The sequence below is a fragment of the Hylobates moloch genome, unplaced genomic scaffold (genome assembly GCF_009828535.3).
Source record: "Hylobates moloch isolate HMO894 unplaced genomic scaffold, HMol_V3 SCAFFOLD_5, whole genome shotgun sequence".
NCBI classification, from domain to species: Eukaryota; Metazoa; Chordata; class Mammalia; order Primates; family Hylobatidae; genus Hylobates; species Hylobates moloch.
Window position 1 is genome coordinate 87199740 of NW_026652280.1, and position 12908 is coordinate 87212647.

The window sequence follows — 12908 nt, forward strand, 5'->3', positions numbered from 1 at the left end:
GGCGATTGCTGTCCCCACTTTACAAGGGAGGAAAGGGTGCCCGGATAGGTTCTATTTAGACCCGCCAAGGGCATAGTCGTTCTAGAAAGTAGCAGACCGGGAGTTCCAACTTGGGCTTGCTGGTTCCAGAGCCCCTTCTGTGCCCCTTCCAGGCTGTGCCTGGGTGAGATTCTTCTCCTCCCAGCACGTCTTCTTCCTGGAGGGTTCAGTGGCTGAGCTGACACCGGTGGGCAAGAGGCCCTGGCGGGCTTGTTGCAGGACTCAAAGGTAGCGTCTGGGAGCCTGGCGGGACTTTCTCCCTGTCAGCCTAGAGGCACTTTTAGAGGAGCGTGTCTGTTTCGCAGTCTTCGTGTCTCATAATTCATAACTAAGGTAGAGGGTACACACTGAGTTTACAGTAAAACCTCAAACCCACCTCCACTCCCAGCCGGCCACTTCTCTCCCTGTTCCCTTCTCTGCCCTCCACAGGTGAGAACAAGTGTCTGGGGCCGCCCCGTGGGGCCCCAGGCTGCCTGCCCTGAAACTGCCTCGCTATGTGCCCTTGGGCAACCCCGCCCTGCTCCGTGCCTCAGTTTCCCCACTCAGAGGCTCCACAAGTGACACACCTGGCTCTGGGCCCCCATCGGCCGCCAGGCCCCGCGGGGCGGAAACCCCGCGCCGATCCTCCCGAAGGCACCCTCAGGGCAGGGCGGGGAGCGCGGGGAGGGGCCGCGGGGACCTGGGCCGCTGAGGCCGCCTGGCCACCGGCCGGCTCCGGGGGGCGCCCGCTGGAGGGCGCGGCCGACGCGGGGGGCGCGGGCGGTGGCGGCGGGGGGCGCGGGCGGTGGCGGCGGGGGGCGGAGACGCGGCGCGGCTTCCGCTCCCGCGCGCCCAGCTCCCTCCTCCCCGTCGTCCTGGTCCGCGGCGCCCGAGGGGGGAGGCGGAGGCGCCGGGAGCCGCGCGAGGAGCCGCCGCCGCCGCGCCATGGAGCCCGAGTGAGCGCGGCGCGGGCCCGTCCGGCCGCCGGACAACATGGAGGCAGCGCCGCCCGGACCGCCGTGGCCGCTGCTGCTGCTGCTGCTGGCGCTGTGCGGCTGCCCGGCCCCCGCCGCGGGTAGGTGGGCGCGGGCGGGCCGGGGGGCCGCGGGCTGCTCGGACAATGGCCCGGGCGCCGCCGCCGTCTCGGAAGCGACTTGGCGAGTTGGGTGCGAGTTGGGGCGCGCGCCCGGGATCCCCCTGCCGTCCCCGGCGTCCCCGCCACGCGCGGGCCCTTTGTCTCCCCGACCGGGCCCTCCCCGGGGGCGCTGAGTCCCGGGCTGGCGAGGAGGGCGCGCAGGCGGCGCCCGCTCCGCCAGGTGCGGCGCGGGCGGGTCCTCACCTGCCCGAGCCCGCGGGAAGCCGGGAGCCGAGCCCGCGCTGGGCCCGTGTGGCCCGGGCGGGGCACCGAGCAGGGACTTGGGGCACGGAGGCGGGCCTGGCCGGGGGAGCCGGTTCGCGAGCCTGTTTCCAGCGGCCGCGCGGCCGGCCGGCGTGCTCCGAGGACGGGCTGAAGTTGCAGCGAGAAAGTTCTGAGCCCGGGCGCGGGGCGGCCTGGCCGGTGGCGCTGCCCCTGTGAGCCGCGTGGCTGTGGGTTTCCAAGCGGATTGACACCTGCCAGGTGCCCGGGCGACCCGAATGCCCCGTGTGGCCGCCGGGTCCCCAGATGGTGTCCCTCCCCGGGTCGGCTACGCGGGAGTGACGTGGTCCCAGAGCGCGGGGCAGTGGGGGAGGCAGGCTCGTGCCTCAGTTGTACACTCCCGTGGGGAGAGATAGGGCCGGGGAACTTTCTCTCCAACTTTCGGTGTTTCCCAAGGGGTGGAGTTGAGGTCAGGAGGACTCAGGAAACTTAAGCAGTCGTGAAACGCTACACATGTTCTTTTAATTTGGAGATTGCCATGTGGTTTTTCAAGCAAGCCTCTTGCTACCTAAATCATTCTCTTCGGATGTGCATGTTTTGTTTTTCTGGAGTATGGCCGGCCAAGTGGCACGGCCGCAAGTGCCTGTGCACGCCCGAGCTCCTGTTCTGTTTGTGGCAGTTTAGTGGGGAGGACCTCAGGCCCCTTTGTCTGGGCCTCCTTAAGGCAAACAGCTGTCTCCCTGAATATTTCCAGTGTGGATGGTGCAGCGGGGTGGCCCTGTAGTCAGATCCCCCGGGCTGCAGCCTCTGCCTGGGGGTGTAGGGGGCAGCGGGGAACAGGAGGAGCTTGGCGTTTGTTTCACGTCCTCCTGCCTCTGACCCAAGCTAGAGATTCTATGGACAGTTTCACCCTAAATCTGCCTCTTTCAGGAGCGTGTTTACATTTTAGGGCCTTGTCTGGAGCTAGCAAAACAAGGTGAAGACAAAACAGCGACAGTATCTGGGGAGTACAGGCCAGCGCCACTCCTTTTTCCGGAAATGCCTGGGTCAAGGAGGCAAAGGGGGTTTGGGGGAAGCTGTTTGTTTTAAAGGGGGGGTTTCTAGGCCGACCACGTTGCCTTTCACCTCATTGCAGTTTTGGGTTTTGTGCACGTTTTGGGGTGATGTTGCTGGAGTCAAATGCCTGTCGTCCATGTGGTTCGAGCCCCTAAGGAGAAAGAATTACAGCTGTGGAGTTCAGTTGTGTGTGAGGCAAAAATAGAGTTGATTATTTTAGCATTAGGCAGCAAGGCCTGGGAGCCCCAGCGAATGTGGTGATCCAGTCCTAAAATGGAAGGAAAGGGAGGAATCTTTCTGCAGAACGGTTTTGATGTTATATGCCTGGTTTTCTGTGTGAGATACATGCCTCGGTCCCCAGCAAAGCCGGTAAGTGGGCAGCTAATTATTTTTCCTGATTGCTTCCTGTTGCAATTGGAAGCTGTGAACCCACGGAAATGGCTTTGTTCTAGTGGTCCCAGTGCTGAGAACTTCCCCAGCTCCCAAGCCCTAGTCCTCTCTCCTCGGGGCCCAAGTGCTTGTTCCAGGGCCGGCCTGTCCAGGCACCCCCTCTCCCCCGGAGGTTCCTCCTGTAGATGCCCAAGGCCAAGGCCGGGCCCTCTGGGAGAGCCCAGCAGGGCTGAGTGGGGTTAACCAAGTGCTGTGTGGAGCACCCTGAGAGAGTCCCCTCCAAAGCAGGGCCCCGTGTGTTTCACTCCCCTCTTCAGTTCCAAGAAATTCGCCGGTGAACCCGATCCAGCATTTGTTCAGCACTTTTCTGGGGAGATCCACCTCGTGCTTCCTGTCGTTTTTGGAACCCGTTTAATTTCAGCCGTGCTGTGTCACTGCTCAGGCATTTAGTAGAACTCACACACACGGGTGGGGGATGTAGGCAGGTGAGGCCTCTGAGTTGCCTTCTCCCTGGCAGCGATGGGTTGCAGGGCTGATGGGAGGGGTTTTGGGGTCAGACCCACCTGGGTTTACATGCTCAGTAGCTGTTTGACTTCTGGCACCATACGTAGTTTCTGTCATCTCGCCCCGCTCCTCTCCCAGGCTGTGGGGAGCCCTAAGTGCCCTGTGTGAGACCTTTAGCCCCATCCCTGGCAGAGCTGCAGTGAGCGCAGTTGTGTGTCAGAGTCCTCGATCTTTCTGGCCCCAGCCGGTCTAGAGGCTGTTATTACAATAGTCTGGATTTTTCCTGTGTGACCTTGGACATCCAGTCCACTGACCAACTCACTCACTCACTGCTGCAGCCCTTGGGGGCAGGAGTAGTTAGTTAGCACTGTGGACACAGCCCCTGCGCCCAGGGTCTGATTCCAGCCTGGCCGCTTCCTGTGCTGGGAAGCTTGGGAAGCTGATGCTACCTTTGTGTGCCTCAGTTTTCTCACCTGTAAAATGGGGATAGAATCCTTCCTACCATGAATTCAGTGAGTTAACGTGCACCTGGCCCGGTATAATGCTGTTGCTGTTTTGCTTTGGTGTCTGCTACCCTGTGAAGTGCTGGGGTTGAGTGCGATAGAATGGCAGATAAGGCCCTGCCCCTGCTGGCAGAGCTTCCCATGTAGAGGGGAGGACAGGGAAAGAAGCTGTGCAGCTATGCAGAGGTGGGCCCACAGGTGCTCCTTCACCCTTGGGGTGTCCTGTGAGAGGCCCTTAGAGGCCAGATCATGCTGTGGAGTCTGGTTGTGATCCACAAGGCAGCGGAAGCTTCTGGAAGGCTTTAGGCAGGAGTTACAGGAAATGCAAGCTAAAGCCAGATCTTTCCTAGGTGAAAGGTGTCGAGTTGATTTTTTTTTAAATTGAGGTGAAACTTACATAATATAAAATATTAAAGTATACAAGGCAGGCATTTAGTACATTCACAATGTTTACAGCCATCACTTCTATCGAGTTATAAGAGATTTCCATCACCCCAAAATAAAACCCATACCCATTACACAGTGACTTCCCGTTCCCTCTTCCTGGATCCCCTGGTGAACACCAGTCGGCTTTCTGCCTCTGTGGTTCTGCCCGTTCTGGGCATTTTGTATGAAGGGAATCTTACAATGCGTCTTCGTCTTCGTGGCTGACTTCCTTGGTTACTGTAACGTTTTCAGGAGTCATCCAAGTAGTACCTCATATGGGTGTTTCAGCCTTTTTTTTTTTTTTTTTTGAAATGGAGTCTTGCTCTGTCTCCCAGGTTGGAGTGCGGTGGTGCAATCTTGGCTCACTGCAACTTCTGCCTTCTAGGTTTAAGTGATTCTCCTGCCTCAGCCTCCTGAGTAGCTTGCATTACAGGTGCCCGCGACCACGTCCGGCTAATTTTTGTATTTTTAGTAGAGACGGGATTTCACCATGTTGGCCAGGCTGGTCTTGAACTCCTGACCTCAAGTGAGCTGCTGGCCTCGGCCTCCCAAAGTGCTGGGATTACAGGTGTGAACCACCACACCCGGCCTATTTCAGCTCTTTTTGTGGCTGAATAATATTCCATTGTGTGGAGGGACCACATTATATTTGTCAGTTCATCCGCTGACTGGATTGATCTTGGTTGGTTGCGTCTCCCAGCCGGCATGAGCAGGTCTCATGCATCCTGGATCCTGGTGGAGGTGGCTGGTGGGAGGATCTGGCCTGAGACTCTCCTGCCAAGGTTCAGGAACGAGCCAGGTGATGGGGACAAGTTGGGGAGTCAGTGCTGGCATCTCAGTGGAGGGGCCTGGGCCTTGAGAGGAGTGCTGGGAGGGCAGAGTGAGGGCCAGGTTCAGGTTACAGAAGCCGTGAGACAGCCGGACATTTGTGGTTTGTGAGGCCTTGGAGACACTTAATGCGCTCTCCAAATGGGGAGTCTGTTGGGGAGGCCCTGGCGGAAGCCGGGGCTGCTCCCAGCTCCTCGGCTTGGTGTCCTTGTTCACTTATTTGTTCAGGAAGCAGCAGAGTGTGGGCTCTGTGCCAGGCCGCCCTGGAGGGCTGTCCTGGGGGCAGTGAGGTCCAAGTGTGATGGGCGGAGGCAGCTGTGGCTTGCTACAAGCCGGCACCAGGGACCCACCAGCTGGCTCCGGCTGCTCTCTGCATTCTCTTCAGCTCTGGAGAGCTGTGTGCCGGCCCTCAGCCTCAGTTTCCTCATCTGCAAAATCGGGATGATGGTGTCCATCTTGCCCATGCTGGTGGGGTCCCAAGAGCTGATGTCTGGGGTGAGGGAGCTGGGGGTCAAAAGCTCCTGCCCTGGGGCATCCAGCTGTCCTTTGAAGAGTACCTTGAGGGTGTGACTGAGAGCCAGTCCCCAGCACCCTTGTCCAGATGGGGACCAGGAGGTGGGTGAAGATATTTGGGGTCTGAGCTCTGTGCTGGTTGCCCCCGAGGGGGCCTGGAGCCCTGAGTTAGGAGCAGAACGGGGTGCTGGTCTTATCCCTTCCCTACCTGGGTAATGGGGGCTGCCCTCCTGGGTTGGGGGTGGGGGGAGCTCCCTGTGCCCCTAAGCCATGCAGAGGCATGTGCAGATGGGCTGCTCTTAGGCATGTGGGTGGCGCTCTGAGGTCCCTGCCCGTTCCCAAGCCCTGTGTAGTGGTCCCTGTACTCCAGGTCCAGCCTCTGGTTTCCAGTTTGTCCTGGTTTCTTGCCTTATAGGGGGCAGTTAACACTTTGCTGGCCTGACTCATGGTGTGTCAGAGCCCGTGGCTGCTAGGCGACTGTGCCTCTTTCTCTCAGTGGCAGGAGCCTTATTTACTAATTGAGCTTGATGGGCCAGAGGTTCCGCCACAGGGACACTATTCTCTGTCTCTCGTACTTGGGGTCTTCTGCTGTGGACCCACTGGGAGGTTGTCTTGGGGGTGAGGGGATTGTGCTTTCTGGGTATTTTCTTATTTGCTCTATTGGAGTGTATTTAATTTAATATATATATATATATTTTAAACATCTTTTAGTTTGTCTTAATGTAATTTTTTTTTGAGATTTAATTTTTTTTGTTTTTTTTTGAGACGAGTCTTGCTCTGTTGCCCAGGCTGGAGTGCAGTGGCGCGATCTCGGCTCACTGCAAGCTCCGCCTCCCGGGTTCACGCCATTCTCCTGCCTCAGCCTCCTGAGTAGCTGGAACTACAGGCGCCCGCCACCACGCCCGGCTAATTTTTTGTATTTTTAGTAGAGACGGGGTTTCACTGTGTTAGCCAGGATGGTCTCCATCTCCTGACCTCATGATCCTCCCACCTTGGCCTCCCAAAGTGCTGGGATTACAGGCATGAGCCACTGCGCCCAGCCTTTTTTTTTTTTTTTGAGTCTTGGTCTGTTGCACAGGCTGGAGTGCAGTGATGCAGTCACAGCTTACTGCAGCCTCTACCTCCTGGGCTGAAGCAATCCTCTCACCTCAGCCCACAAATAGTTGGGACCTCAGGTGTGCACCACCATGCCCAGCTAATTTTGTTGATTTTTTGTAGAGACAAGGTTTCACTCTGTTGCCCAGGCTGGTCTTGAACTCCTGGGCTCAAGCAATCCACCCACCTCAGCCTCCCAAAGTGCTGGGATTACAGACATGAGCCACTGCATCCGGCCTTAATGTAATTTTTCTTGTGGTTAAACTGAGGTGAAGGTTCACTCAAGGAGGAAAGTGGTTTTTAGCCTTTTGGGGGGCTCAAGGACCCCTTCAAGGATATGGTAACGGCTCCTCTCCTGAGAAGGTGCCTAGTGAGGGCGGCACAGGCTCCACTCCACCCCATTGCAAGAATCCAGGGCCCTGCAGGTCTCAGAGCCCTCTCCCTGCCTCCCTGTCGGGCATTGAGGGGCACTCATCTTCTGAGGGCCTCAGTTTCCTTTTTTTGTAAAACGGAACCAGCTGATTCCAATCTCTATGGTCTCTTCCAGCACAGAGCTTCACGCTTTTTCTTCCTTTAGGATCCTGAGGCCTCTGGACCACTAGAGATTGGGGGTGCCCCCAGAAGAGGCGCTGCTTCTGTGCCCTCCCTCACCCCACAGTGCCTGGCTCCTTCTATTTTTTTTTTTTTTTTTTTTTGAGATAGGAGTCTCACTTACGCCCAGGCTGGAGTGCAGTGCCACGATCTCGGCTCACTGCAACCTCTGCCTCCCTGGTTCAGGTGATTCTCGTGCCTCAGTATCTGGGACTACAGGCGTCTGCCACCATGCCCAGCTAATTTTTGTATTTTTAGTAGAGACACGTTTTTGCCATGTTGGCCAGGCTGGTCTCGAACTCCTGACCTCAAGTGATCTGCCTGCCTCGGCCTCCCAAAGTGCTGGGATTACAGGCGTGAGCCACCGTGCCCAGCCTGCCTGGCTGATTTTTTAAAATTTGTCCTTGAGATGGGTGTCTTGCTTTGCTGCCCAGGCTGGTATTGAACTCCTCGGATCAAGCGATCCTCCCACCTCAGCCTCCCAAAGTGTTGGGATTACAGGCATGAGCCGCTGTGCCCAGCCTATTTTTTTATTATTATTATTATTTAATTTTATTTTTTCTCACTGTTGCCCAGGCTGGCCTCCAACTCCTGGGCTCAAAGGATCTTCCCGCCTCAGCCTCCTGAGTAGCTGGGACTGCAGGCATGCGCCATCACACCCTACTTGGTACTTTTGCTTTTCTATCTTTGCTCTTATTAAAAGCCAGGTGCCATTTCATAGTACACAGGTGCACTTTACAGCATTTACCTGATTGAGGAGTTTTTCCAGCCTTCATTGCTATTACAAGGCATGCTTGCTTGTGTGTCTCTGCATGTGTATAAATGTTTTTATAGGATACGTTCCTAGTCAAAGAGTGTGTCCATTTCTGTTTTTAAAGATATTGAGGCCAGGCACAGTGGCTCACCCAGGTAATCCCAGCACTTTGGGAGGTTGAGGCAGGAGTATCCCTTGAGTCTAGGAGTTCAAGACCAGCCTGAGCAACATTGGGAGACCCTATGTCTACAAAAAATTTAAAAAATCAGCTGAGTATGATTGCACACTCCTGTAGTCTCAGCCACTTGAAAGGCTGAGGTGGGAAAATCTGTTGAGCTCAGGAGGTCAAGGCTGCAGTAAGCCATGATCACAGCACTGCAACAGATCTAGCCTGGGCAACAGAGCGAGACCCTGTCTCAAATACATACACACATAACTCCTAAAAGGCTGTAGCAGTTCATACCTGCAAGCATCTACAAGAACACACACTTTCCTATGTCCTCTCTGATGCTGGCAATTACAATATTTTGGTTTTTGGTGTTTTCTTTGGTCCAGTTTGGTTAAAAATTATAACACCTTTTGATTTGCACAACCCTCATTTCTGGTTTATTGGTATTTACTTTTCTGCAAATTGCCTACACTTATCCTTGGCCCATTTTTCTGTTGTCTTTTTCTTTTCTTTTTTTTTTTTTTGAGACAGAGTCTCGCTGTGTCCTCCAGGCTGGAGTGCAATGGTGTGATCTTCATCTTGGTTTACTGCAACCTCTGCCTCCCGGGTTCCAGCTGTTCTCCTGGCTCAGCCTCCCAAGTAGCTGGGACTACAGGTGTGCGCCACCACGCCTGGCTAATTTTTGTAGTTTTGGTAGAGACAGGGTTTCACCATGTTGGCCAGGCTGGTCTCGAACTCCTGACCTCAAGTGACCCGCCCATCTCCGCCTCCCAAAGTGCTGGGATTACAGACATAAGCCACGGTGCTGGCCTGTTTGTCTTTTTCTTATTGATTTGTGGGAGGTCTTTATTTGGTGTGGACTTTCTTTGTTCTGTTTGTTTCAGTTTCACTGCTGGTCTGTAGCTAGTCCTTCATCCTTGTTTCTGGTGGTACATTATCATAAAGGCATTAAGAAGCTTTATGTAATCACAACTCTATCTTTTCCCTATGGCTTTTTTCCTATCCCTTGTTCCTCCACCTCCAGATTATAAATATATTCTCCATTATTTTTTTCCAGGAGTGTTACTGTTTTGTGTTTTACATTCAGACATTATTCTGTCTGGGTTTCTTTTTTTGTATGTGGTATGAGGTAGGGGTCTGGCCAGTGAATAGGGAGTTGTCCAACACCTTGGTGGGATGGTCCATCCTATTCATTCATTGTAAATGCTGCTCTTTTATGTGTAGTGTCCACAGACACCTGGGTCCTGATTCCAGACCCTTCACTGTGCTCCACTGCCTGTGAGTGTCTTTCTGTACCAGAATGCTGCTGTCTCCATCTCTGAAGCATCAGAACATATTTTAAGATCAGTTGTGTAAATTCCCACCTCATTGTCCTTTTCAAAAGACGTGTTGGCTCTTTTTTTTTTTTTTTTTGTGACGGATTCTCGCTCTGTCGCCCAGGCTGGAGTGCAGTGGCGCAATCTCGGCTCACTGCAAGCTCCGCCTCCCAGGTTCACGCCATTCTCCTGCCTCAGCCTCTCCTAGTAGCTGGGACTACAGGTGCCTGCCACCACGCCTGGCTAATTTTTTGTATTTTTAGTAGAGACGGGGTTTCACCGTGGTCTCGATCTCCTGACCTCGTGATCCACCCGCCTTGGCCTCCCAAAGTGCTGGGATTACAAGCGTGAGCCACCGCGCCCGGCCAGCTCTTCTTGCACATTTATGCTTTTGTGGTGAACTTCAGAGCCATCCTATCAGGTTCCAGCCTTTGATCTCTTGATCTGGGGACGGTAAATGGTGATATCCAGCAGGTGTCAGAGGGCTGGATTTTAAATGGCCTCCGATGAGCTGGCGGTCTCAGGCTGTGGAAGTGAATTCATCTGCCGGGTGCAGTGGAGCCGGCCTTGACATTTGTGGGTTTTGCTGACATTTGTGGAAGGCTCTGGAGGTGCCCTTTGTGCCGACTTGCCCGAGCCACTACTGCTGCCCAGCTCACTCCGGTGTCTGCTCAGGAAAGAAACTCTAAGGCACACTAATTTTAGCATTAGCCCAATGGCAAATATAATTACCGAGTTAATTATCACTCCCCTCCCTAGTTCATCCCAGAGCAAAATGTGGGCACCTTTCATTTCTTCCTTGGGATGTACCCCTGTATTAGTCCAGATGGGGAGGCCTGCCTGGCAAAGCTCTCAGGAAATTGCTCAACGGGGCATTAATAGCTATCCGAGCGCGTGGCCCGGGCTGGAACACACCAGCCTGGGTGCTGGATGCCTTCCCGGCTGTGGCCACCTTGGGTTCTGCCCCAGGAAGGAGCAGACTGTCTCCTCTAGGGGACCTGAAGCTTAACGTCCTCACTGTACAAGATAGTTTTGGAGCAAGACATATTCTGGGGCTTGCTTCTGTGGGTAAAGGCCATTTCTCCAAACTTTCCCCCAGAGCGAACTTGCTTCCCAAAAGGAGTCTGGATCTGGGCGTGGCCGTGCTGCCCTGGCCTCCTCCTCACTTCTGCTGGAGCCTCTGAGCTGACATCCATGCCTATTCCTCCTCAGCACTGTAGACACAGGCCCCAGCTCTGTCCCCCGCCCTCTCCTCCACTCAGACTCCCTGGGCGCTGAGGCTTTACCTACAGGCCCTGCAGTGCATAACAGTGAAAGGCTAGACTCAGAGCCGATGACATCAGCTTTTACTTGGTCTCCTTGCTTTCTGGAACCTCCCCTTGTCCATTTATCTTATGCTCGGGCCAGATTAATTTTTCTCCAAGTAGTTTTCATCACGTCCTTCCCTTTCTCAGACAGTTGTGCCCATTCTCCAGCATCTGAAGTTGGAAGTTTTTGGCCTGGCAGGCCTGCCCATCTTCTGCCTCTGGTGTGGGCACTTCTCTTGCCAGATCCGTCTGGAACCTTCCATGGTCCACCCAACCTGGGAGGGCCTTGAGGACAGGGGCTGTCTTCGTCTGCGCCCCTCTGCCTCTAGTGTGATGTCTGGGAGAAGATGAGTAGCTGTTCTGAGGCCACCCAAGGCCTCATCTGTCCAGGGAGCAGATCTTACCCATCCTTTACCTCCTCTGGCTTGAATTCTCCTGGAGCATGAGCTCCCTCTAGCCTACGTTGTAGAACACCTGTCTGGCTATGTGACAGCTTCTGGGCCAAGTGTGAGGACCCCCATGGTCCTGCAGTAACAGCCCATGTTTCTGGGGTGTGGGAAACCCAGTGCACCCCAAAGGGACTTGACTGTGAAGTCCTGGGTCCACGTGGTACCCACCAGCCTCCTAGGGCCCGGACTCCATGAGATGCCACGGTGGGGGCTTGGGCATTTGCAGCCTTCACTTGGCATTCTTACCATTTTCAGGAAACTTTATATAAACATTTTTAATCATGCAAAAAAGGAATTATGGAATAATAAATATTTATATCAAAAAGTTTTGGTGGTTTTGATTTATTTATGTATTTATTTTTTGAGATGGAGTCTCCTTCTGTCTCCCAGGCTTGAGCGCAGTAGCACAATCTCGGCTCACTGTAACCTCTGCCTCCGGTGTTCAAGTGGTTCTCCTGCCTCAGCTTCCTGAGTAGCTGGGATTACAGGCGCCCGCCACCACGCCCAGCTAATTTTTGTATTTTTAGTGGAGATGGAGTTTCACCATGTTGGCCGGGCTGGTCTCGAACTCCTGACTCAGGTGATCCACTTGCCTCAGCCTCCCATAGTGCTGGGATTACAGGCATGAGCCACCACGCCTGGCTTGGTGCTTTTTAAATTTATTTTGAGATAGAGTCTCACTCTGTTGCCCAGGCTGGAGTGCAGTGGTGCCATTACAGCCTACTGCAGCCTCTGCCTCCCCTGGGTTCATGTAGTTCTCCCGCCTCAGCCTCCTGAGTAGCTGGGACTACAGGTACACACCACCAGGCCCAGGTAATTTTTTAAAAAGCTTTTTGTAGAAACGGGGTCCCTCAATGTTGCCCAGGCTCATTTGGAACTCCTGGGCCTAAGTGATCCTCTTGCCTCAGCTTCCCAAAGTACTGGGATTATAGGCGTGAGCCACCGCGCCTGGCTACTTTGGTGCTTTTGAGTTAAAACTATAGAGTGGGTGACTGAGTGATATTTTTAACGCATTCTCAAGAATTTGAACACGAAGAGAGTGTCACCCTCCCAGGTTGTGCCCCGGGAGTTCAGGCACTTGCCACCTGGTCGCTGCTCAGGGGGCCCAGGGAGTTTGCTGCAGTGCCAGAGGACTCCTGGGTCTGGGCTGTGCCTCCCCGCAACTGCCTGCTCCCTTGGGACACTCATTCATTTGCTGTGGCCACTGCCACCCACAGTCCTTGCCTCGTAGACTCCACTGCAGCTCTGGTTACAAAGAGCGAGTAGTCCAGGGACTCCTGACCTGCCTTGCCGGGCCCCGTGGGCTTGCGGTGGCTTTGGTGCCATCCGCTGCGTCTGCCTCTTTTAGAGCACGGAGTTCTCCCTCTCAGGAGGGCTGAGCTGCTAGAGCTCTAGTCCTGCCACAGGGCAGCCCCCAAGTGCGGCGTTGCCTGTCCCTGTGGAGAAGGTGACTACCTGGCTGCGGGCAGAACAGCAGGCCATGGCTCTGGTAGTGGTCTGTGACAGCATATCACCCTGTGGGACAGATCCCTGGGACCTAGTGGGGTGGGATAGTGAGAGCTGCGTCCACAGGGGAGGCTCAGAGACTTGTGTGCCCAGTGTGGCCCTATGTGCTGACCCAGCTGGGCTCTG

The 12908-nt window shown here is 54.9% G+C and overlaps 1 protein-coding gene across 1 annotated transcript in view; it reads left to right on the plus strand.

The window, feature by feature from the left end:
• The first annotated feature begins 964 nt into the window (after positions 1 to 964).
• The window catches only part of LRP5 (LDL receptor related protein 5), a 138449-nt gene continuing 126505 nt past the window's right edge, over positions 965 to 12908 (plus strand). The window contains exon 1 of the mRNA XM_032153698.2: positions 965 to 1093. Within this exon, the coding sequence (XP_032009589.1) occupies positions 1012 to 1093 (82 nt within the window). The 5' untranslated portion in view covers positions 965 to 1011. The remainder of the gene's footprint in view (positions 1094 to 12908) is intronic.